Genomic DNA, 23,010 nt, shown 5'->3' with positions numbered 1-23,010 from the left:
GCCTCAAACCTACTCTGTAAGGTACTAAACCTGCATGTCAACTGCAAGTTTTCAGAATAAGGTAGTTAGCTTGGCTCTAACTAGGTTTTCTTAGTCAGGCTTACAATATACTTTGAGTAGAAGGAGAGAAGGGGTAGATAGCACACAAGAATCCTGCACAGTCTCGCCAACTTTTTCATCTGGGGTCTTGAAACACAATGCCCAGTGCTTGCCCTGTACTGTGCTGTCTTTTCGTGTGTTCTGGTAACTGAAACCATCCCATGGTCAGCCCCAGAATAATTCTGGTGCCAAAGTCCCGTTGCCTGCAAATACACTCTTTTTTTTACCCAGCTGGAGCTGATTTCAGCGTATTTGCTGAGTGGCCTTTATTAGTGCTTTATCATGGCAGTTCTACCAGATGTCTTTACGGCCCCTAAATGCTGCATCCTTTGTGTCCAGTATTAGTGGGCATCCTTCTTCCCAAGCTTTGTCAACCTCCCTCTGGGTCTGAGATCAGTGAAACATGCCCAGCCCTGAGCCTTCAAAAGACAAGGCTTTTGAAAAGGCCTAGAAACAAGTACTTTTCTAACACCTGGACATCACTTCGAGCTCGCAGGCTGCTATGTGTGTCACAGGTTAAATGTCTCTTCTTGTTGATCAGGCTTGAAAGTGTGGAAAGCTCAAGCATTAAAGGACATCCTTTCTTCAGGAAATTTGACCTGTCGCAGACTGTGCGAAAGGTCCGCCTCCGCGCCCTCCTGAGGGCCAGAACGTTCCTGGCGCCATTCCGGGGCTTGGGGCGCCCCCTTGTCGGCGAGAGCGGCCATGACAGCGCGGGCGGGGGCTGGAGGGCGGGAAAGGCGAAGGCGGACGGGAGGGGTGGGGCGGCTGCTGCCCAGAGCGGAGTTCCGCCGTTCCTTCAGCGCATTCCGGCTGCGCTGCCGTTCCTTGGGCTCTGGGAGAAGTGTGCGGCCGCTGCCGGGTCCCAGCTCGCAGATCTGGCTACTGCACGAGGCCGCAATGCCAGAGCTGCCGTGAACTGGGGCGCTGCCGGGGCCCCCCGGCAGAGCCGAGCTGCCAGTGCTGAAACATGAGGGAGACTGCCATGACACCGCCGGAGCCGCTCCTGCCCCGACGTCGCCAGCAGGAGCGAAACGTGGGACCTGCTGACAGACCAGAACTGTTTCTGCTTCCCTTCTTTTTTTTTTTTTTTCAATTTATTTGCAAGTAGGAAAGCCCGGTCCAAAGCGGCAAAGTTCCTTTCATGTGGGAAAAGCATCTTCCCACATCTGACTTTTGAGTCCAAGACTGTGGCATGCCCTCCAGTCAGATGCACACAGAAAACTCCCGTTGAATTCTCCAGGTTTCCATTGAGTCACTGTAAAAGATGATGCTTCTCAGGACCTTAATACTAATTCTTCCGTTTAATATGAAATGTCAAAGTTGTTAGTTCATAGGATGAGAGGACAATTGAAGTTGGGAGGCAGCTGTGGGGGTCTCCAACTTTATCTCCTGTTCCCAACGGTGATCAGCACCAGCATCAAATCAGGTTCATCTTAGATTACTCCAGAGAGGACCTGAGGAAAATGTCGGTTCACCTAGAGCAGGTTTTGAATCTCTCCAGTGCAAGAGACCCTGCACAAGCTCTCTGGGCAACCGACTGCCAGGGGCAGGAGCAGAGATTTCCCTTGGCCGCGGCTGGAGCCCAGGAGTGGCACTGCCTGAACAGCACCTTTCTGCCTACAGTGCCACCCTTGATGGCTGCCCCAGGGCCTGGCATTTGACCTGCATTGCTGCAGGAATCCCTGCCCTGGTTCCGCGCTGACCAAAGGCTCGGCCCCATCTCAGAACCTCGGTTGCCAAGGGTGCTGTCTCAAGTGGGTGGCGGGGGACTGAGGCCATGGCTGCCCCAATTTTGGGTGCACCGTGCTGATGTCAGCGCGGCCATTGTGACCTGTGCGACCAGGGCCACAAAAGGGAATGCTGTGCTCAGGCCGTGTGTCAGTGCGACCTGACAACGGGAGGAGAAGGCAGGGCCGGGCTCTGGGTGCCCAGGGACCAGAGGGGCCCCACACCTCGGGGCTCTGGGCCTGTGCTGCAGGCTCACCTGCCTTTCCCTTCCAAGAGTCAGCGGAGGAACAGAGCAGACAGCAGCGTTCCTCGACGCCACGACGGGTGGAGAAGGCGGACAGGAGCAGGGCTCACGCAGGGCTGACCAGGGAGTAGTGCCCTCGTGGCTCTGGGCCTGTTCTGCAAACTCCTGACACTCTTCATTCTCCCGCAGAGGGAGAGACCCAGCACCTGGAGGAGACCGCGGTGTTCCTGCACAGGGACCGACCCCTGACAGGTGCCATGTCTGACAGTGTTATGAACAACTCAGACCCCAGGCAGGAATGAGAAAATAAAATTTATTTAGCAGCCATTAAAATTACAAAGCAAAAGCGGACAGCGCTGGGAGTGCAGCATAACACTTTCTGCTCACCAGAGGCTCAGGCTCACAGAATGGCTTCTCTGGCTTTTAAAGGCCTGAGATTGCATCACGCTCATTAATATTCATGAGCAGTCCTTATATGTCCTTTCCAGTACCTCCCACAGTCTGTGGCTTCATCCTTTTATGTAAACTTGACTCCTCCCAAGGCCTGTCAGTCAGTTCTTCCATGCCTTTCATTGGTGGAGCTCTTATTCTGCCTTGATTGGTGGTGGATGTTATCTTGCCAGACATCCCAGGAAGCTGGCCTCCCTCTCCCTGCTGATTCTTTCAAGGCGCAAGTATATGCCCTCCACCACATTTTTTACAGCCCTGTCAGCCGGAGCTGCCAGACAGTAACCACAAAAGGGGAGGGGAGGATTGGAGGGAGAACAGAAAAGGGTTCAAAACCATACTGGAACAACAAAACTACTTGTCATAAGAACTGCAAACCCCAACAGAACTTCTCCCCACCAGACTCAACAACTCTTCCTCATTTGCATGAGTCAATTGCCACATCTTAATATCATCTTATTAATATTTCAGTCTTCCCTTTATCTTTTTGCACACCTTTGTTTTCTTTTCCTTTCAATCCTATGGTTTCCCTCAGCTGTTTTAAATCAGGTGTTAGTAGTATTTTGCTATCTTGTGGTGTCACTGTCTTGATGCACTGAGGATGGCCAAGCAGTGCCAGTGTGTTGGCAGATCCCACCTGTGGCTCCTGCTGGTAGCCCCGGGGCAGGAGCAGCTCCACCTGCTCCTGGAGGGCTGGGGACACTGCTCTGGTCTCACCTGGCCTGGCCCAGGCCCAGGGAGCCCTTGACCTTCTTCCTGCTTCCTCCTTAGAGCCTGCAGTCATGAGCCAGAGTTCAATGGCCCCAGGCTGACCAGACAGTCAGGTCTGCAGCCTTCCCACGGCTCCACAGAATCCACGGCCATCAGCCCCAGCCCTGGCAGCCCGGTGCCATTGGGTTTCTCTCCCCAGTCTCGGCTGCCAGACACCAGCAAGCGTGGCAGCGTCCAACACGCACCATCAGAGCGGTCTCCAGTTTTCCTCGCTGGAGAGCAGCAGATCCAGCTGGTAGAGTTGAGGCAAGATCAGGGTCAACATACAGCAGGTCCCCAGACCCTGAGGACAGGGTCCTTTCCAGACATGCTGGGCCTCACTGCAGACTAAAGCACTCTTGCCAGCAACATCGGGCCCCAAATCCAGCTGTCCAATGGAGGAGTCCCCAGGACAGGAACAAGGTGTGAGAGGCCAAGGTGCAGGGAGATGCCCTGGGGGATGACGCATTGGGGTAATCCTCTGATGTGTCATCCCCCAACACGGCCACTTCTGCCAGCAACATCGAGCCCAGCTGTCCACTGTACTGCAGAGCTTTGCCCAGACCCCAGGGAAGAAAGGCCGGCCATCCAGCCGGCTGTGGTACAAGTCTGGCTCCCAGCAGACCCACAGAGGCTCTGGCACAGGAGCCTCCTCCACCAGGCAGCTCTGTGGGCTGAGACCCAGCAGTGGCTGAGCCCTGCCCGCAGCTGTGGGGGCTGCCTGGGGAGGCCCCAAGGCTGCTGCTGATGGAGCTGCTTGGCTCTTGGCAGCACTGCTACGTCTGCGGCCAGAGAGGGGCCACCATCATGTGCTGTGGGGAAAACTGCGACAGATGGTTCCACCTGCCCTGGGCCAAGGAATAATAATCCCCTACAGGTACCTACCCCCTCTCCACTTCTGGCCACCCCTTGGGAAAGACCCAGCATTTCTCACTTTGCCCATCCCTGTGCCCCCAGCTCCTACTGCCCTGAGCACATTCCAGAGCAGGACGTGCAGGCGCCTCCAGAGCTTGGATACGTTTAGGGAGACATGAAGAGCAAGGCGGCTCTTAGGGAAGCTGTCTTTGCAAAGGACGTGCGCTGTGCTGCTATCCTTGAACAATCTCATGTCAGTAAAGCCAAAAGGAAGAAGAAAGAAGAGAGTGAGGCACTGCCTCAAGGGTCTGAAGAAATCTATTATGATATTGCAGCTGATTTCAATGACTCGTTTTGACCTTCAAGGAACAAATGAGGAAAAAACCGTGGAAATACCTTGGGACAAAGAGGATGTGCAGGACTCGGCCCCAGACGATCATCTGGTTGGAACCTTTGCCTGAGAACAACTGTCCTGGTTTAGGGCAAATTTGGCAGGAAACTTCCAAAGGGGTCCCTCGAAAAGCAGATTCAAGCGGCCCCTCCCCCAGCTGCTTGAGGAAAAGAGTTCTTTGGACAAGAGTGAAATAAACTGTTCATTTAACACACAAAGTATTGACGAGCATAAAAAATGAATCCTGTTAACCAATAAAACCACTTGCAGTTTTGAAGAGGTGGCACATTCAGAAAATGCTTTTGGTGGGGTGTAGCTTGGCTTGCTCAGTCTCTTGTCGGTCTCTCCTGTGGTAGAAAATGCCATGTCCCGGGCCCTGGTGGGACACAAGGGTGAGCTCCCAGTGTTTTTCCGGGTTTGCCTCAAAGACTTTCTTTACATACAGTTAAGGAACTGGTCCTGGAACATACAGAGATGTAGTGGTTTCCATGACTGGACATCACAACATGACCTTATACGCTCTGTATACTATATACTGTATGTAAGTGCACCTTATAAGTTCCCTAAGTGCACCTGTCCAGTCAATGAAGGCATGGTTTGCCACCCAAGGTGGTTCTCCCACAGAGACAGGAAAATGGATGAACTACTGCTGCCCCAGCATCAGGCAGGTGCAGGATGTCCCTGCCCATCAGCCCTTGCCCCACTTCCCAGGGATCCCGCTGATAATTCTAGAAATCATTCATCTGGATTTTTCACGCGCACGTTTGCAAAGAGATGAATGAGAAAGGTCTACGAGAACTGTTTGTGCTTCTCTTGATTTCTTTCAATTTATTTGCAAGCAGGAAAGCACGGTCCAAAGCGGCAAAGTTCCTTTCATGTGGGAAAAGCATCTTCCCACATCTGACTTTTGAGTCCAAGACTGTGGCAAGCTCTCCAGTCAGATGCACACAGAAAACTCCCATTGAATTCTCCAGGTTTCCATTGAGTCACTGTAAAAGATGATGCTTCTCAGGACCTTAATACTAATTCTTCCGTTTAATATGAAATGTCCAAGTTGTTAGTTCATAGGATGAGAGGACAATTGAAGTTGGGAGGCAGCTGTGGGGGTCTCCAACTTTATCTCCTGTTCCCAACGGTGATCAGCACCAGCATCAAATCAGGTTCATCTTAGATTACTCCAGAGAGGACCTGAGGAAAATGTCGGTTCACCTAGAGCAGGTTTTGAATCTCTCCAGTGCAAGAGACCCTGCACAAGCTCTCTGGGCAACCGACTGCCAGGGGCAGGAGCAGAGATTTCCCTTGGCCGCGGCTGGAGCCCAGGAGTGGCACTGCCTGAACAGCACCTTTCTGCCTACAGTGCCACCCTTGATGGCTGCCCCAGGGCCTGGCATTTGACCTGCATTGCTGCAGGAATCCCTGCCCTGGTTCCGCGCTGACCAAAGGCTCGGCCCCATCTCAGAACCTCGGTTGCCAAGGGTGCTGTCTCAAGTGGGTGGCGGGGGACTGAGGCCATGGCTGCCCCAATTTTGGGTGCACCGTGCTGATGTCAGCGCGGCCATTGTGACCTGTGCGACCAGGGCCACAAAAGGGAATGCTGTGCTCAGGCCGTGTGTCAGTGCGACCTGACAACGGGAGGAGAAGGCAGGGCCGGGCTCTGGGTGCCCAGGGACCAGAGGGGCCCCACACCTCGGGGCTCTGGGCCTGTGCTGCAGGCTCACCTGCCTTTCCCTTCCAAGAGTCAGCGGAGGAACAGAGCAGACAGCAGCGTTCCTCGACGCCACGACGGGTGGAGAAGGCGGACAGGAGCAGCGCTCACGCAGGGCTGACCAGGGAGTAGTGCCCTCGTGGCTCTGGGCCTGTCCTGCAAACTCCTGACACTCTTCATTCTCCCGCAGAGGGAGAGACCCAGCACCTGGAGGAGGCCGTGGTGTTCCTGCACAGGGACCGACCCCTGACAGCCACCATGTGTGACAGGAAGCAGGAGGCCCCTGATGCCAGGGAGCCAGGTGAGAGCCAAGCAGCCCTCTCACAACCTGGCCCAGGGGCTGTCAGGGCAGACAGCGTGGGGCCCTGAGCAGAGGCAGGGGGAGGCAGGAGCTGCTCAGCCATGCCGGGGCTGGGAGCTTCCTTCCTGCCCAAGCGGGGCCCAGCTGGGCCAGGGGCCAACTGTTGGGACACCTGTGCCCGCAATGGCCCCTGCTCTCCAAGGCCTCCAGCCCTGGCCATCAGCCAGGCAGGCAGGCAGGGACAGAGCAGCCCTTGGGGCCGATGCTGCAGGCTAAGAGCCCCGCAGAGCTGCTGATGCCCGGTGCCATTGGCTCTGTTCCCTGCAGCATGCATGCTGTGCCGCCGTGCAGGGGCTGACCCGGACGTCTGTGGCGACAAACTGGAGAAGTTCAGGTTCTGTGCCCACGTGTTCTGCCTGGTGAGTGGCACTGGGCACTCGCTGCAGCATTGCAATGGGCAGTCCCTGCCACTCTCTCCTCATCAGCTCCTCTCCTTTCCTGCAGTATTTCGCCACACTGCTTTTCCCAAAAGACAACGAACGTGTTGGACTCCTGGGCTTTCTGCCTCGAGATATCCAACTTGCAGTCAGGCGGGCTGCACAGAAGGTGAGAGCCTGACAAGAGTATGTGGGTTTGTGCCAGGCGAGGTTTACCAGGGCTTTGCCCAGACCCCAGGGAAGAAAGGCCGGCCATCCAGCCGGCTGTGGTACAAGTCTGGCTCCCAGCAGACCCACAGAGGCTCTGGCACAGGAGCCTCCTCCACCAGGCAGCTCTGTGGGCTGAGACCCAGCAGTGGCTGAGCCCTGCCCGCAGCTGTGGGGGCTGCCTGGGGAGGCCCCAAGGCTGCTGCTGATGGAGCTGCTTGGCTCTTGGCAGCACTGCTACGTCTGCGGCCAGAGAGGGGCCACCATCATGTGCTGTGGGCAAAACTGCGACAGATGGTTCCACCTGCCCTGTGCAAAGGAAGGCGGCTGTGTCACTCATTACATAATCCCCTACAGGTACCTACCCCCTCTCCACTTCTGGCCACCCCTTGGGAAAGACCCAGCATTTCTCACTTTGCCCATCCCTGTGCCCCCAGCTCCTACTGCCCTGAGCACATTCCAGAGCAGGACGTGCAGGTGACTCCAGAGCCAGGCACTGAATGCCCCATCTGCATGGAGCCTGTGGAGGACAGAAAGACCTTCAGAACCATGGTGTGCCCAGCGTGCAAAAGGGCCTGGTTCCACAGGGACTGCATCCAGGTAGGAGCCATGCGCTCTGCCCCAGGGCACAGCAGGTGCTCAGCAGCACCAGGGCCTCGCTCACACTGCTTCTGTTTGCCGTGCAGGCACAGGCCATCCGCGCTGGTCTTTTATGCCTCTGCTGCCCTCTCTGCAGAGACTCCGAAGAATTTCTGACAGAAATGCTCATCCTGGGGATCCGGATCCCCTTCAGGTTGGCGTCCTTTGCCTGGCTCAAAAGACAGGAGGGTGCAAGTGCTGTGCTGTGCTAGGCCTTGCCCCAGCAGTCCTGGCCCTGCTCTATCCCGTGAATCTGGGCTTCAGCTTCACACAGGACTTGGAAAAGCACTGGAGGAAGAGCAGGGACATCCTGTACCTCCATGAGGGCAGGGCAGCAGAAACTCATCAGCATTTCCTTTCTCCATCAGACTGCCAACATGGGAGGACAACGATGCCTTTGCCGACCTAGGAGAGAGGCACAGCCAGTGCAATGCCAAGAAATGCCTTTACCCCGGAGGCAGGGAGGAGGCAGAGGAAGAAGGGTAAGTTGGGAAGCTGCACCGGAGGCTCTGTAGGGAGCCCGTGTATCCACAAGGGCTGGAAAGAGAAGGAGCCAGAAGAGCTTGGCCAGACAATCCTGTGCTGGGACACTTGGTCTTCAGAGCCACGAACCCATTTGCTTCTCCAGGCCCTGGGAACTGCTCCTGTGCTCGTCCTGTGCTGCTGAGGGCACCCACAGGCGGTGCTCTGGCCTGAGAGGAAGGAGGGGAAACTGGGAGTGTGATAGCTGTGCTGGTCTTGGCGCAGGTACGAGGCAAAGCACCCGGGTGTCCCTGGGCTGGGGTCAGTGCCCAGATCAGGCTTGGCAGAGCCTGCTGGTTCCTGAAGGGCCAGGGACATTGCTCTGGCCCGGCCTGCCTTGGGCCTGCTGCGCCCTTGACCTTCCTGCTTCCCCTAACAGCCCCCAGGGATGAGTTCAGTGGCGCCAGCCTGACCAGACAGTCGAGACTGAGGCCTTCTCATCGCTCTGCAGAATCAGAGGCCATCGGCCCCAGCTCTGGCTTGCCGGGGCCGTTTGGTCGGGCTCACCACACTGTGTCTCCAGAGACCAGCAACCGTGGCAGACGCCAACGTGCAGCATCATGGCAGTTGCTGCCATCTTCCTCTCTGGACCCTAGCAGCCGCAGGACACAGAGGGAGGCAACGTCAGGGTCATCATTCAGCAGCTCCCCAGGCCCTGAGGACAGGGTCCATTCCAGACGAGCTGGTCGTGACCGCAGGCGAAACCGCTCTCGCCAGCAAGGCTGGGCCCCAAATCGAAGCGTCAGCTCAAGATGTCACCGTGACAGGAGAAGGAGGAGAGGACCGTGGGCTGACAGGCCCAGCCAAAGGGAGACATCACCACAGGCATCCCCCAGGCGCAGCCGCTCCCACCAGCAACGTCGGGCCCTAAGCCCAGCAGTCTGGTCGGGGCGTGACAGGAGAAGCAGAACAGGATCAAGGGTTGAGAGGCCCAGGGGAAGGGAGACATCACCACAGGCATCCCCCAGACGCAGCCGCTCCCACCAGCAAGGTCAGCCCCAGAGTCCACCTGTCTGGCCAAGGAGCTGCCGTGACAGGAGCAGGAGGACAACATCAAGGGCTGACAGGCCCAGGGGAAGGGAGACACCGACAGGGACATGCCCCAGACGCAGCCGCTCCCGCCGGCAACGTCGAGCCTCAAATCCACCTGCCCAGTCCAGGCGTCGCCAGGACAGGAGCAGGAGCACGGACAGGAGCAGGAGCAGGAGCAGGAGCAGGAGCAGGAGCAGGAGCAGGAGCAGGAGCAGGAGCAGGAGCAGGAGGAGAGCAGCAAGGGCTGAGGGTCCCAGGCACTGGGGGACACTGTCGGGGACGTCCTGCAGGAGCAACCGCTCCCGCCAGTGACGTCGGGCCTCAGCACAGACCTCGAGCAGCACTGTCAGAGTCTGTTCAAGGATGTGATACGCCTCACAACTGTCTCCAATGATGGAGGACTGAGACCCCAGACTCTGAAAGGAGCCCCTGGTCTGGCTGAGGTGGAAGGCTTGCCAAGCCTCAGAGGACTGCGTTAGGGTTAGAGTTAGGGTTAGGGTTAGCCCCATGAGAACAGAATGCAAGGACAATGGCACAAGGGACCAAGCCCAGGCCACCTGTCCAAACTGGTCTGTCCGTGACGGAGGTACAGCTTGCAGCTTGCTCCTGAGCATTCAACCTTTAACCTGGTAGTTCCTGCTTTGGCTCTGTGCCCCTCACTTCGGTTACCTAGAAAAACCCTGGAGACTCTCGCTCACTTTTGAGATCTCCCCGCGGAAGAACGTGGTCTGTTGGCTGGACCACGAGGATTTCGTCTCTGCGCTGGTAGCTTTAACCCACCCCCTCTTTCTCTTTTCTCGCTATCCTTTATTTCCTTTCAAATCCTTCTATTGCACTTGTTGGCCCTAAATAAAGGTGCATTTTTGATTGAGCAAACTGAGTTGTCCCCCGCTGTGTCTTTTGCGCCTTGTGATCCCTAAAACGAACCATCAGGTTCCCCACATATATCTGCGGAGCCTGACAAGCACATAGTGTCATCTTTGCTTTCTAGTCTGTTTGCTGCCGTGAGTGAAGGTGAGAAAGGTCAATACAGGGACCTTGAGATCTGCAGGTCTGTGAGGAACCCATATTAGCTCTTGATGTTAGTGTTGGCAGGAAAGAAATCTGTGCTAAATGCCTTGATTTCTGTGTTACCGTGTACTAAGCGAAAAGTCACTTAAGGATGTCGCTAATTAAAGGCAGGACACTCGTTCCTGCCTTTAGACTCCAACCTCAGATGTTTCCCCGCTGCTTAATCTTGAACGTGAACCCCTCCTTAGCTTGGATACGTTTAGGGAGACATGAAGAGCAAGGCGGCTCTTAGGGAAGCTGTCTTTGCAAAGGACGTGCGCTGTGCTGCTATCCTTGAACAATCTCATGTCAGTAAAGCCAAAAGGAAGAAGAAAGAAGAGAGTGAGGCACTGCCTCAAGGGTCTGAAGAAATCTATTATGATATTGCAGCTGATTTCAAAGACTCGTTTTGACCTTCAAAAAAACAAATGAGGAAAAAACCATGGAAATACCTTGGGACAAAGAGGATGTGCAGGACTCGGCCCCAGATGATCATCTGGTTGGAACCTTTGCCTGAGAACAACTCTCCTGGTTTAGGGCAAATTTGGCAGGAAACTTCCAAAGGGGTCCCTCGAAAAGCAGATTCAAGCGGCCCCTCCCCCAGCTGCTTGAGGAAAAGAGTTCTTTGGACAAGAGTGAAATAAACTGTTCATTTAACACACAAAGTATTGACGAGCATAAAAAATGAATCCTGTTAACCAATAAAACCACTTGCGGTTTTGAAGAGGTGGCACATTCAGAAAATGCTTTTGGTGGGGTGTAGCTTGGCTTGCTCAGTCTCTTGTCAGTCTCTCCTGTGGTAGAAAATGCCATGTCCCGGGCCCTGGTGGGACACAAGGGTGAGCTCCCAGTGTTTTTCCGGGTTTGCCTCAAAGACTTTCTTTACATACAGTTAAGGAACTGGTCCTGGAACATACAGAGATGTAGTGGTTTCCATGACTGGACATCACAACATGACCTTATACGCTCTGTATACTATATACTGTATGTAAGTGCACCTTATAAGTTCCCTAAGTGCACCTGTCCAGTCAATGAAGGCATGGTTTGCCACCCAAGGTGGTTCTCCCACAGAGACAGGAAAATGGATGAACTACTGCTGCCCCAGCATCAGGCAGGTGCAGGATGTCCCTGCTCATCAGCCCTTGCCCCACTTCCCAGGGATCCCGCTGATAATTCTAGAAATCATTCATCTGGATTTTTCAGGCACACATTTGCAAAGAGATGAATGAGAAAGGTCTACGAGAACTGTTTGTGCTTCTCTTGATTTCTTTCAATTTATTTGCAAGCAGGAAAGCACGGTCCAAAGCGGCAAAGTTCCTTTCATGTGGGAAAAGCATCTTCCCACATCTGACTTTTGAGTCCAAGACTGTGGCAAGCTCTCCAGTCAGATGCACACAGAAAACTCCCATTGAATTCTCCAGGTTTCCATTGAGTCACTGTAAAAGATGATGCTTCTCAGGACCTTAATACTAATTCTTCCGTTTAATATGAAATGTCCAAGTTGTTAGTTCATAGGATGAGAGGACAATTGAAGTTGGGAGGCAGCTGTGGGGGTCTCCAACTTTATCTCCTGTTCCCAACGGTGATCAGCACCAGCATCAAATCAGGTTCATCTTAGTTAACTCCAGAGAGGACCTGAGGAAAATGTCGGTTCACCTAGAGCAGGTTTTGAATCTCTCCAGTGCAAGAGACCCTGCACAAGCTCTCTGGGCAACCGACTGCCAGGGGCAGGAGCAGAGATTTCCCTTGGCCGCGGCTGGAGCCCAGGAGTGGCACTGCCTGAACAGCACCTTTCTGCCTACAGTGCCACCCTTGATGGCTGCCCCAGGGCCTGGCATTTGACCTGCATTGCTGCAGGAATCCCTGCCCTGGTTCCGCGCTGACCAAAGGCTCGGCCCCATCTCAGAACCTCGGTTGCCAAGGGTGCTGTCTCAAGTGGGTGGCGGGGGACTGAGGCCATGGCTGCCCCAATTTTGGGTGCACCGTGCTGATGTCAGCGCGGCCATTGTGACCTGTGCGACCAGGGCCACAAAAGGGAATGCTGTGCTCAGGCCGTGTGTCAGTGCGACCTGACAACGGGAGGAGAAGGCAGGGCCGGGCTCTGGGTGCCCAGGGACCAGAGGGGCCCCACACCTCGGGGCTCTGGGCCTGTGCTGCAGGCTCACCTGCCTTTCCCTTCCAAGAGTCAGCGGAGGAACAGAGCAGACAGCAGCGTTCCTCGACGCCACGACGGGTGGAGAAGGCGGACAGGAGCAGCGCTCACGCAGGGCTGACCAGGGAGTAGTGCCCTCGTGGCTCTGGGCCTGTCCTGCAAACTCCTGACACTCTTCATTCTCCCGCAGAGGGAGAGACCCAGCACCTGGAGGAGGCCGTGGTGTTCCTGCACAGGGACCGACCCCTGACAGCCACCATGTGTGACAGGAAGCAGGAGGCCCCTGATGCCAGGGAGCCAGGTGAGAGCCAAGCAGCCCTCTCACAACCTGGCCCAGGGGCTGTCAGGGCAGACAGCGTGGGGCCCTGAGCAGAGGCAGGGGGAGGCAGGAGCTGCTCAGCCATGCCGGGGCTGGGAGCTTCCTTCCTGCCCAAGCGGGGCCCAGCTGGGCCAGGGGCCAACTGTTGGGACACCTGTGCCCGCAATGGCCCCTGCTCTCCAAGGCCTCCAGCCCTGGCCATCAGCCAGGCAGGCAGGCAGGGACAGAGCAGCCCTTGGGGCCGATGCTGCAGGCTAAGAGCCCCGCAGAGCTGCTGATGCCCGGTGCCATTGGCTCTGTTCCCTGCAGCATGCATGCTGTGCCGCCGTGCAGGGGCTGACCCGGACGTCTGTGGCGACAAACTGGAGAAGTTCAGGTTCTGTGCCCACGTGTTCTGCCTGGTGAGTGGCACTGGGCACTCGCTGCAGCATTGCAATGGGCAGTCCCTGCCACTCTCTCCTCATCAGCTCCTCTCCTTTCCTGCAGTATTTCGCCACACTGCTTTTCCCAAAAGACAACGAACGTGTTGGACTCCTGGGCTTTCTGCCTCGAGATATCCAACTTGCAGTCAGGCGGGCTGCACAGAAGGTGAGAGCCTGACAAGAGTATGTGGGTTTGTGCCAGGCGAGGTTTACCAGGGCTTTGCCCAGACCCCAGGGAAGAAAGGCCGGCCATCCAGCCGGCTGTGGTACAAGTCTGGCTCCCAGCAGACCCACAGAGGCTCTGGCACAGGAGCCTCCTCCACCAGGCAGCTCTGTGGGCTGAGACCCAGCAGTGGCTGAGCCCTGCCCGCAGCTGTGGGGGCTGCCTGGGGAGGCCCCAAGGCTGCTGCTGATGGAGCTGCTTGGCTCTTGGCAGCACTGCTACGTCTGCAGCCAGAGAGGGGCCACCATCATGTGCTGTGGGCAAAACTGCGACAGATGGTTCCACCTGCCCTGTGCAAAGGAAGGCGGCTGTGTCACTCATTACATAATCCCCTACAGGTACCTACCCCCTCTCCACTTCTGGCCACCCCTTGGGAAAGACCCAGCATTTCTCACTTTGCCCATCCCTGTGCCCCCAGATCCTACTGCCCTGAGCACATTCCAGAGCAGGACGTGCAGGTGACTCCAGAGCCAGGCACTGAATGCCCCATCTGCATGGAGCCTGTGGAGGACAGAAAGACCTTCAGAACCATGGTGTGCCCAGCGTGCAAAAGGGCCTGGTTCCACAGGGACTGCATCCAGGTAGGAGCCATGCGCTCTGCCCCAGGGCACAGCAGGTGCTCAGCAGCACCAGGGCCTCGCTCACACTGCTTCTGTTTTCCGTGCAGGCACAGGCCATCCGCGCTGGTCTTTTATGCCTCTGCTGCCCTCTCTGCAGAGACTCCGAAGAATTTCTGACAGAAATGTTCATCCTGGGGATCCGGATCCCCTTCAGGTTGGCGTCCTTTGCCTGGCTCAAAAGACAGGAGGGTGCAAGTGCTGTGCTGTGCTAGGCCTTGCCCCAGCAGTCCTGGCCCTGCTCTATCCCGTGAATCTGGGCTTCAGCTTCACACAGGACTTGGAAAAGCACTGGAGGAAGAGCAGGGACATCCTGTACCTCCATGAGGGCAGGGCAGCAGAAACTCATCAGCATTTCCTTTCTCCATCAGACTGCCAACATGGGAGGACAACGATGCCTTTGCCGACCTAGGAGAGAGGCACAGCCAGTGCAATGCCAAGAAATGCCTTTACCCCGGAGGCAGGGAGGAGGCAGAGGAAGAAGGGTAAGTTGGGAAGCTGCACCGGAGGCTCTGTAGGGAGCCCGTGTATCCACAAGGGCTGGAAAGAGAAGGAGCCAGAAGAGCTTGGCCAGACAATCCTGTGCTGGGACACTTGGTCTTCAGAGCCACGAACCCATTTGCTTCTCCAGGCCCTGGGAACTGCTCCTGTGCTCGTCCTGTGCTGCTGAGGGCACCCACAGGCGGTGCTCTGGCCTGAGAGGAAGGAGGGGAAACTGGGAGTGTGATAGCTGTGCTGGTCTTGGCGCAGGTACGAGGCAAATCACCCGGGTGTCCCTGGGCTGGGGTCAGTGCCCAGATCAGGCTTGGCAGAGCCTGCTGGTTCCTGAAGGGCCGGGGACATTGCTCTGGCCCGGCCTGCCTTGGGCCTGCTGCGCCCTTGACCTTCCTGCTTCCCCTAACAGCCCCCAGGGATGAGTTCAGTGGCGCCAGCCTGACCAGACAGTCGAGACTGAGGCCTTCTCATCGCTCTGCAGAATCAGAGGCCATCGGCCCCAGCTCTGGCTTGCCGAGGCCGTTTGGTCGGGCTCACCACACTGTGTCTCCAGAGACCAGCAACCGTGGCAGACGCCAACGTGCAGCATCATGGCAGTTGCTGCCATCTTCCTCTCTGGACCCTAGCAGCCGCAGGACACAGAGGGAGGCAACGTCAGGGTCATCATTCAGCAGCTCCCCAGGCCCTGAGGACAGGGTCCATTCCAGACGAGCTGGTCGTGACCGCAGGCGAAACCGCTCTCGCCAGCAAGGCTGGGCCCCAAATCGAAGCGTCAGCTCAAGATGTCACCGTGACAGGAGAAGGAGGAGAGGACCGTGGGCTGACAGGCCCAGCCAAAGGGAGACATCACCACAGGCATCCCCCAGGCGCAGCCGCTCCCACCAGCAACGTCGGGCCCTAAGCCCAGCAGTCTGGTCGGGGCGTGACAGGAGAAGCAGAACAGGATCAAGGGTTGAGAGGCCCAGGGGAAGGGAGACATCACCACAGGCATCCCCCAGGTACAGCCGCTCCCACCAGCAACGTCGGGCCCTAAGCCCAGCAGTCTGGTCGGGGCGTGACAGGAGAAGCAGAACAGGATCAAGGGTTGAGAGGCCCAGGGGAAGGGAGACATCACCACAGGCATCCCCCAGACGCAGCCGCTCCCACCAGCAAGGTCAGCCCCAGAGTCCACCTGTCTGGCCAAGGAGCTGCCGTGACAGGAGCAGGAGGACAACATCAAGGGCTGACAGGCCCAGGGGAAGGGAGACACCGACAGGGACATGCCCCAGACGCAGCCGCTCCCGCCGGCAACGTCGAGCCTCAAATCCACCTGCCCAGTCCAGGCGTCGCCAGGACAGGAGCAGGAGCGCGGACAGGAGCAGGAGCAGGAGCAGGAGCAGGAGCAGGAGCAGGAGCAGGAGCAGGAGCAGGAGCAGGAGCAGGAGCAGGAGCAGGAGGAGAGCAGCAAGGGCTGAGGGTCCCAGGCACTGGGGGACACTGTCGGGGACGTCCTGCAGGAGCAACCGCTCCCGCCAGTGACGTCGGGCCTCAGCACAGACCTCGAGCAGCACTGTCAGAGTCTGTTCAAGGATGTGATACGCCTCACAACTGTCTCCAATGATGGAGGACTGAGACCCCAGACTCTGAAAGGAGCCCCTGGTCTGGCTGAGGTGGAAGGCTTGCCAAGCCTCAGAGGACTGCGTTAGGGTTAGAGTTAGGGTTAGGGTTAGCCCCATGAGAACAGAATGCAAGGACAATGGCACAAGGGACCAAGCCCAGGCCACCTGTCCAAACTGGTCTGTCCGTGACGGAGGTACAGCTTGCAGCTTGCTCCTGAGCATTCAACCTTTAACCTGGTAGTTCCTGCTTTGGCTCTGTGCCCCTCACTTCGGTTACCTAGAAAAACCCTGGAGACTCTCGCTCACTTTTGAGATCTCCCCGCGGAAGAACGTGGTCTGTTGGCTGGACCACGAGGATTTCGTCTCTGCGCTGGTAGCTTTAACCCACCCCCTCTTTCTCTTTTCTCGCTATCCTTTATTTCCTTTCAAATCCTTCTATTGCACTTGTTGGCCCTAAATAAAGGTGCATTTTTGATTGAGCAAACTGAGTTGTCCCCCGCTGTGTCTTTTGCGCCTTGTGATCCCTAAAACGAACCATCAGGTTCCCCACATATATCTGCGGAGCCTGACAAGCACATAGTGTCATCTTTGCTTTCTAGTCTGTTTGCTGCCGTGAGTGAAGGTGAGAAAGGTCAATACAGGGACCTTGAGATCTGCAGGTCTGTGAGGAACCCATATTAGCTCTTGATGTTAGTGTTGGCAGGAAAGAAATCTGTGCTAAATGCCTTGATTTCTGTGTTACCGTGTACTAAGCGAAAAGTCACTTAAGGATGTCGCTAATTAAAGGCAGGACACTCGTTCCTGCCTTTAGACTCCAACCTCAGATGTTTCCCCGCTGCTTAATCTTGAACGTGAACCCCTCCTTAGCTTGGATACGTTTAGGGAGACATGAAGAGCAAGGCGGCTCTTAGGGAAGCTGTCTTTGCAAAGGACGTGCGCTGTGCTGCTATCCTTGAACAATCTCATGTCAGTAAAGCCAAAAGGAAGAAGAAAGAAGAGAGTGAGGCACTGCCTCAAGGGTCTGAAGAAATCTATTATGATATTGCAGCTGATTTCAAAGACTCGTTTTGACCTTCAAAAAAACAAATGAGGAAAAAACCATGGAAATACCTTGGGACAAAGAGGATGTGCAGGACTCGGCCCCAGATGATCATCTGGTTGGAACCTTTGCCTGAGAACAACTCTCCTGGTTTAGGGCAAATTTGGCAGGAAACTTCCAAAGGGGTCCCTCGAAAAGCAGATTCAAGCGGCCCCTCCCCCAGCTGCTTGAGGAAAAGAGTTCTTTGGACAAGAGTGAAATAAACTGTTCATTTAACACACAAAGTATTGACGAGCATAAAAAATGAATCCTGTTAACCAATAAAACCACTTGCGGTTTTGAAGAGGTGGCACATTCAGAAAATGCTTTTGGTGGGGTGTAGCTTGGCTTGCTCAGTCTCTTGTCAGTCTCTCCTGTGGTAGAAAATGCCATGTCCCGGGCCCTGGTGGGACACAAGGGTGAGCTCCCAGTGTTTTTCCGGGTTTGCCTCAAAGACTTTCTTTACATACAGAGATGTAGTGGTTTCCATGACTGGATATCACAACATGACCTTATACGCTCTGTATACTATATACTGTATGTAAGTGCACCTTATAAGTTCCCTAAGTGCACCTGTCCAGTCAATGAAGGCATGGTTTGCCACCCAAGGTGGTTCTCCCACAGAGACAGGAAAATGGATGAACTACTGCTGCCCCAGCATCAGGCAGGTGCAGGATGTCCCTGCTCATCAGCCCTTGCCCCACTTCCCAGGGATCCCGCTGATAATTCTAGAAATCATTCATCTGGATTTTTCAGGCACACATTTGCAAAGAGATGAATGAGAAAGGTCTACGAGAACTGTTTGTGCTTCTCTTGATTTCTTTCAATTTATTTGCAAGCAGGAAAGCACGGTCCAAAGCGGCAAAGTTCCTTTCATGTGGGAAAAGCATCTTCCCACATCTGACTTTTGAGTCCAAGACTGTGGCAAGCTCTCCAGTCAGATGCACACAGAAAACTCCCATTGAATTCTCCAGGTTTCCATTGAGTCACTGTAAAAGATGATGCTTCTCAGGACCTTAATACTAATTCTTCCGTTTAATATGAAATGTCCAAGTTGTTAGTTCATAGGATGAGAGGACAATTGAAGTTGGGAGGCAGCTGTGGGGGTCTCCAACTTTATCTCCTGTTCCCAACGGTGATCAGCACCAGCATCAAATCAGGTTCATCTTAGTTAACTCCAGAGAGGACCTGAGGAAAATGTCGGTTCACCTAGAGCAGGTTTTGAATCTCTCCAGTGCAAGAGACCCTGCACAAGCTCTCTGGGCAACCGACTGCCAGGGGCAGGAGCAGAGATTTCCCTTGGCCGCGGCTGGAGCCCAGGAGTGGCACTGCCTGAACAGCACCTTTCTGCCTACAGTGCCACCCTTGATGGCTGCCCCAGGGCCTGGCATTTGACCTGCATTGCTGCAGGAATCCCTGCCCTGGTTCCGCGCTGACCAAAGGCTCGGCCCCATCTCAGAACCTCGGTTGCCAAGGGTGCTGTCTCAAGTGGGTGGCGGGGGACTGAGGCCATGGCTGCCCCAATTTTGGGTGCACCGTGCTGATGTCAGCGCGGCCATTGTGACCTGTGCGACCAGGGCCACAAAAGGGAATGCTGTGCTCAGGCCGTGTGTCAGTGCGACCTGACAACGGGAGGAGAAGGCAGGGCCGGGCTCTGGGTGCCCAGGGACCAGAGGGGCCCCACACCTCGGGGCTCTGGGCCTGTGCTGCAGGCTCACCTGCCTTTCCCTTCCAAGAGTCAGCGGAGGAACAGAGCAGACAGCAGCGTTCCTCGACGCCACGACGGGTGGAGAAGGCGGACAGGAGCAGGGCTCACGCAGGGCTGACCAGGGAGTAGTGCCCTCGTGGCTCTGGGCCTGTTCTGCAAACTCCTGACACTCTTCATTCTCCCGCAGAGGGAGAGACCCAGCACCTGGAGGAGGCCGTGGTGTTCCTGCACAGGGACCGACCCCTGACAGCCACCATGTGTGACAGGAAGCAGGAGGCCCCTGATGCCAGGGAGCCAGGTGAGAGCCAAGCAGCCCTCCCACAGCCTGGCCCAGGGGCTGTCAGGGCAGACAGCGTGGGGCCCTGAGCAGAGGCAGGGGGAGGCAGGAGCTGCTCAGCCATGCCGGGGCTGGGAGCCTCCTTCCTGCCCAAGCGGGGCCCAGCTGGGCCAGGGGCCAACTGTTGGGACACCTGTGCCCGCAATGGCCCCTGCTCTCCAAGGCCTCCAGCCCTGGCCATCAGCCAGGCAGGCAGGCAGGGACAGAGCAGCCCTTGGGGCCGATGCTGCAGGCTAAGAGCCCCGCAGAGCTGCTGATGCCCGGTGCCATTGGCTCTGTTCCCTGCAGCATGCATGCTGTGCCGCCGTGCAGAGGCTGACCCGGACGTCTGTGGCGACAAACTGGAGAAGTTCAGGTTCTGTGCCCACGTGTTCTGCCTGGTGAGTGGCACTGGGCACTCGCTGCAGCATTGCAATGGGCAGTCCCTGCCACTCTCTCCTCATCAGCTCCTCTCCTTTCCTGCAGTATTTCGCCACACTGCTTTTCCCAAAAGACAACGAACGTGTTGGACTCCTGGGCTTTCTGCCTCGAGATATCCAACTTGCAGTCAGGCGGGCTGCACAGAAGGTGAGAGCCTGACAAGAGTATGTGGGTTTGTGCCAGGCGAGGTTTACCAGGGCTTTGCCCAGACCCCAGGGAAGAAAGGCCGGCCATCCAGCCGGCTGTGGTACAAGTCTGGCTCCCAGCAGACCCACAGAGGCTCTGGCACAGGAGCCTCCTCCACCAGGCAGCTCTGTGGGCTGAGACCCAGCAGTGGCTGAGCCCTGCCCGCAGCTGTGGGGGCTGCCTGGGGAGGCCCCAAGGCTGCTGCTGATGGAGCTGCTTGGCTCTTGGCAGCACTGCTACGTCTGCGGCCAGAGAGGGGCCACCATCATGTGCTGTGGGGAAGACTGCTACAGATGGTTCCACCTGCCCTGTGCCAAGGAAGGCGGCTGTGTCACTCAGTACATAACCCCCTACAGGTACCTACCCCCTCTCCACTTCTGGCCACCCCTTGGGAAAGACCCAGCATTTCTCACTTTGCCCATCCCTGTGCCCCCAGATCCTACTGCCCTGAGCACATTCCAGAGCAGGACGTGCAGGTGACTCCAGAGCCAGGCACTGAATGCCCCATCTGCATGGAGCCTGTGGAGGACAGAAAGACCTTCAGAACCATGGTGTGCCCAGTGTGCAAAAGGGCCTGGTTCCACAGGGACTGCATCCAGGTAGGAGCCATGCGCTCTGCCCCAGGGCACAGCAGGTGCTCAGCAGCACCAGGGCCTCGCTCACACTGCTTCTGTTTTCCGTGCAGGCACAGGCCATCCGCGCTGGTCTTTTATGCCTCTGCTGCCCTCTCTGCAGAGACATTGAAGAATTTCTTGCAGAAATGTTCATCCTGGGGATCCGGATCCCCTTCAGGTTGGCGTCCTTTGCCTGCCTCAAAAGACAGGAGGGTGCAAGTGCTGTGCTGTGCTAGGCCTTGCCCCAGCAGTCCTGGCCCTGCTCTATCCCGTGAATCTGGGCTTCAGCTTCACACAGGACTTGGAAAAGCACTGGAGGAAGAGCAGGGACATCCTGTACCTCCATGAGGGCAGGGCAGCAGAAACTCATCAGCATTTCCTTTCTCCATCAGACTGCCAACATGGGAGGACAACGATGCCTTTGCCGACCTAGGAGAGAGGCACAGCCAGTGCAATGCCAAGAAATGCCTTTACCCCGGAGGCAGGGAGGAGGCAGAGGAAGAAGGGTAAGTTGGGAAGCTGCACCGGAGGCTCTGTAGGGAGCCCGTGTATCCACAAGGGCTGGAAAGAGAAGGAGCCAGAAGAGCTTGGCCAGACAATCCTGTGCTGGGACACTTGGTCTTCAGAGCCACGAACCCATTTGCTTCTCCAGGCCCTGGGAACTGCTCCTGTGCTCGTCCTGTGCTGCTGAGGGCACCCACAGGCGGTGCTCTGGCCTGAGAGGAAGGAGGGGAAACTGGGAGTGTGATAGCTGTGCTGGTCTTGGCGCAGGTACGAGGCAAAGCACCCGGGTGTCCCTGGGCTGGGGTCAGTGCCCAGATCAGGCTTGGCAGAGCCTGCTGGTTCCTGAAGGGCCAGGGACATTGCTCTGGCCCGGCCTGCCTTGGGCCTGCTGCGCCCTTGACCTTCCTGCTTCCCCTAACAGCCCCCAGGGATGAGTTCAGTGGCGCCAGCCTGACCAGACAGTCGAGACTGAGGCCTTCTCATCGCTCTGCAGAATCAGAGGCCATCGGCCCCAGCTCTGGCTTGCCGGGGCCGTTTGGTCGGGCTCACCACACTGTGTCTCCAGAGACCAGCAACCGTGGCAGACGCCAACGTGCAGCATCATGGCAGTTGCTGCCATCTTCCTCTCTGGACCCTAGCAGCCGCAGGACACAGAGGGAGGCAACGTCAGGGTCATCATTCAGCAGCTCCCCAGGCCCTGAGGACAGGGTCCATTCCAGACGTGCTGGTCGTGACCGCAGGCGAAACCGCTCTCGCCAGCAAGGCTGGGCCCCAAATCGACGCGTCAGCTCAAGATGTCACCGTGACAGGAGAAGGAGGAGAGGACCGGGGGCTGACAGGCCCAGCCAAAGGGAGACATCACCACAGGCATCCCCCAGGCGCAGCCGCTCCCACCAGCAACGTCGGGCCCTAAGCCCAGCAGTCTGGTCGGGGCGTGACAGGAGAAGCAGAACAGGATCAAGGGTTGAGAGGCCCAGGGGAAGGGAGACATCACCACAGGCATCCCCCAGACGCAGCCGCTCCCACCAGCAAGGTCAGCCCCAGAGTCCACCTGTCCGGCCAAGTAGCTGCCATGACAGGAGCAGGAGGACAACATCAAGGGCTGACAGGCCCAGGGGAAGGGAGACACCGACAGGGACATCCCCGAGACGCAGCCGCTCCCGCCAGCAACGTCGAGCCTCGAATCCACCTGCCCGGTCCAGGCGTCGCCAGGACAGGAGCAGTAGAAGGAGCAGGAGCAGGAGCAGGAGCAGGAGCAGGAGAAGGAGCAGGAGCAGGAGCAGGAGAAGGAGCAGGAGCAGGAGCAGGAGCAGGAACAGGAGAAGGAGCAGGAGCAGGAGCAGGAACAGGAGCAGGAGCAGGAGCAGGAGGAGAGCAGCAAGGGCTGAGGGTCCCAGGCACTGGGGGACACTGTCGGGGACGTCCCGCAGGAGCAACCGCTCCCGCCAGTGACGTCGGGCCTCAGCACAGACCTCGAGCAGCACTGTCAGAGTCTGTCCAAGGATGTGATACGCCTCACAACTGTCTCCAATGATGGAGGACTGAGACCCCAGACTCTGAAAGGAGCCCCTGGTCTGGCTGAGGTGGAAGGCTTGCCAAGCCTCAGAGGACTGCGTTAGGGTTAGAGTTAGGGTTAGGGTTAGCCCTATGAGAACAGAATGCAAGGACAATGGCACAAGGGACCAAGCCCAGGCCACCTGTCCAAACTGGTCTATCCGTGACGGAGGTACGGCTTGCAGCTTGCTCCTGAGCAATCAACCTTTAACCTGGTAGTTCCTGCTTTGGCTCTGTGCCCCTCACTTCGGTTACCTAGAAAAACCCTGGAGACTCTCGCTCACTTTTGAGATCTCCCCACGGAAGAAGACGGATCTATTGGCTGGACCACGAGGATTTCGTCTCTCCGCTGGTAGCTTTAACCCACCCCCTC

At 56.8% G+C, this 23,010-nt stretch overlaps 1 protein-coding gene and 2 pseudogenes across 1 annotated transcript; all 3 read left to right on the top strand.

Annotated features, from left to right (window-relative positions):
- Positions 1-4,301: 4,301 nt before the first annotated feature.
- Positions 4,302-9,608, top strand: LOC136296531 (PHD finger protein 7-like). The gene is given in 11 exon segments (XM_066195668.1): positions 4,302-4,413; positions 6,413-6,523; positions 6,851-6,942; positions 7,400-7,524; positions 7,605-7,778; positions 7,780-7,821; positions 7,823-7,960; positions 8,175-8,288; positions 8,435-8,553; positions 8,708-8,878; positions 9,484-9,608. Coding segments are annotated over 11 exon segments (1,323 nt in total).
- Positions 9,609-10,640: 1,032 nt separating this feature from the next.
- On the top strand, positions 10,641-14,632 carry LOC136296530 (PHD finger protein 7-like; annotated as a pseudogene).
- A 2,492-nt stretch (positions 14,633-17,124) lies between these two features.
- LOC136296529 (PHD finger protein 7-like) lies at positions 17,125-21,089 on the top strand (annotated as a pseudogene).
- The last annotated feature ends 1,921 nt before the right edge of the window (positions 21,090-23,010 follow it).

Source organism: Chamaea fasciata, unplaced genomic scaffold, assembly GCF_029207755.1.
Source record: "Chamaea fasciata isolate MVZ Bird 193981 ecotype frontalis unplaced genomic scaffold, bChaFas1.0.hap1 SCAF_13, whole genome shotgun sequence".
Classification (NCBI taxonomy): Eukaryota; Metazoa; Chordata; class Aves; order Passeriformes; family Sylviidae; genus Chamaea; species Chamaea fasciata.
The sequence above is the reverse complement of the archived record's forward strand: the minus strand, read 5'-3'. Positions and strand labels throughout refer to the sequence as shown.